Genomic DNA, 1,671 nt, shown 5'->3' on the forward strand with positions numbered 1-1,671 from the left:
TGCTGTGAACTGGGGGTACGGGGGGGCCGTGAGTGCCCGCTCGGACCCAAGCCTGCCTCCCCAGCCCCCCCGCATCCCACTCGGCTCCTTTGTCAGAGCTGGGCTGCAGCAGATGCACAAATGTCCCCCGGGGCAGGGACCAGAGCCTGTTTCTAGCTGGATGCCCACGTCTCTTCCTGAGCCCTGGCACGGAGCGAGGGGGCAGGGACGGGATCCGGGGGAGCAGGGAGGGAGCAGGACAGGACCCTTGGGGCTGTGCAGGCTGGGAGCCCCTTCCCCTGCCCAGTCCCTGCCTTCCCCCAACCCAGCACTCACCGAAGGCCCCTCCCCGGAGTCGGAGGAGGCGGACGGGCTGGCCTCCGTGAAGCTGGTGTCCACGGTGGAGTTGTAGGTGTCCCCGGGCAGGGCAGAGCTGGGGCCCACGGCATGGCTGGGGAGCACTGGCCGGGGCAGGGCTCCCGCGGGGGGCTGCAAGGCAGAGCGCACTCAGGGGGTCTGCGCCAGGCTGGGGACAAGGAGAGCCCCGCACCCCAGCACCTCCTGGCTCTACTTCCAGCAATGCCCTGAGACTCCCACCCTGGGCTCAGCGGTGCCTCCCTGGGGTGCTGCAGGATGCCCGGTTGTCCCATCTGTCCCTCGGGCACTGAGGGCTCACCTGGAAGATGGCGAGACCAGGCTTGGGTGGGGGCAGGCGGGGGGTCATGGCCAGGCTGTTCTCGCTGGACTCACACTCGTGGATGGTGACAATCTTGAGGGCAGGCGGCGGCAGGTGCAGGTGAGTCAGGCGGGCGTTCTTCAGGTGGTGGAAATCCCCCTCTGTCAGTGTGTACCTGTGGGACAGCTGGGTCAGGAGGGGCAGCCCCAACCCTCTGTCCCCTCCTCAGCCCAGAGCTTCACCTCCTCCCCTTCTCCTGGGTCTTCTTGCCCTGGTCAAAGAGCGCGGCCTCGTTGAAGGAGACGCGCCGGGCGGTGGAGGAGCTGGAGGACAGGAACCTCTCACTCTCTGCATCCCGGTAGCTGGAGGACGACAGGCACTCGGGGTCCTCCGCTTTGCCTGTGATATCTGCAGAGAACGGGGTCAGCAACCAGCTCCCCCCACCGTGGTGTAGCCCAGCTTCTCCAGCTGAGGCTTGGCAAACTTGTTGCACTCATGGCCTCAAAGCCAGCCCGGAATTCCCTGCTCCCAACTGCCAGGGATGGACAATGGAGGGCACAAGGGGTGTGTGGTGCCCCCCTTGGGAGGGGAGGGCCCAGGAGCTGCCTAACCCCCCTCCCCAGAACTCGGGATACAACTGGGGGGGATCAGCACTCGTGTCACTCACCCTGCGCCTGCTGCGAGTCATCCAGGTAAGTGGTGTTGGTTTTCTCGGGGTCATCGCTGGCTCTGCGGGGGGAGGAGGGTCAGTGGTCCCAGGGCCACTCCCCCCGACCCTCCTTGCAGTGCCACACGCCCCGAGGACAGCGGCGTGGTCACCCCTCGCCCACCTGGAGTGCCGGCGGTCGGCCTCGCAGCAGCGGCGGCAGATGATCAGGATGCCCGAGAGCAGGACCAGGGTGCCCCCGATGAAGATGGAGAGCAGGGCGAGGAGCAGCACGTACCCATCCTGAGGGGACACCTCGCCGGGCACCGCCTGCCCGGGGCCGAGGGGCTGAGCCGCGGCTGGGGGACCC

At 67.7% G+C, this 1,671-nt stretch overlaps 1 protein-coding gene across 1 annotated transcript in view; it reads right to left on the reverse strand.

Annotated features, from left to right (window-relative positions):
* Positions 1-1,646, reverse strand: part of CBARP (CACN subunit beta associated regulatory protein) — a gene marked incomplete at its 5' end in the record, with an annotated part of 6,161 nt that extends 4,515 nt beyond the window's left edge. Inside the window, 5 exons of the mRNA XM_031063269.1 lie at positions 310-468; positions 656-830; positions 898-1,063; positions 1,323-1,384; positions 1,486-1,646. Of these exons, the coding sequence (XP_030919129.1) occupies positions 310-468; positions 656-830; positions 898-1,063; positions 1,323-1,384; positions 1,486-1,646 (723 nt within the window). The remainder of the gene's footprint in view (positions 1-309; positions 469-655; positions 831-897; positions 1,064-1,322; positions 1,385-1,485) is intronic.
* Between the last annotated feature and the right edge of the window lie 25 nt (positions 1,647-1,671).

Source organism: Geospiza fortis, unplaced genomic scaffold, assembly GCF_000277835.1.
Source record: "Geospiza fortis unplaced genomic scaffold, GeoFor_1.0 scaffold241, whole genome shotgun sequence".
NCBI classification, from domain to species: domain Eukaryota; kingdom Metazoa; phylum Chordata; class Aves; order Passeriformes; family Thraupidae; genus Geospiza; species Geospiza fortis.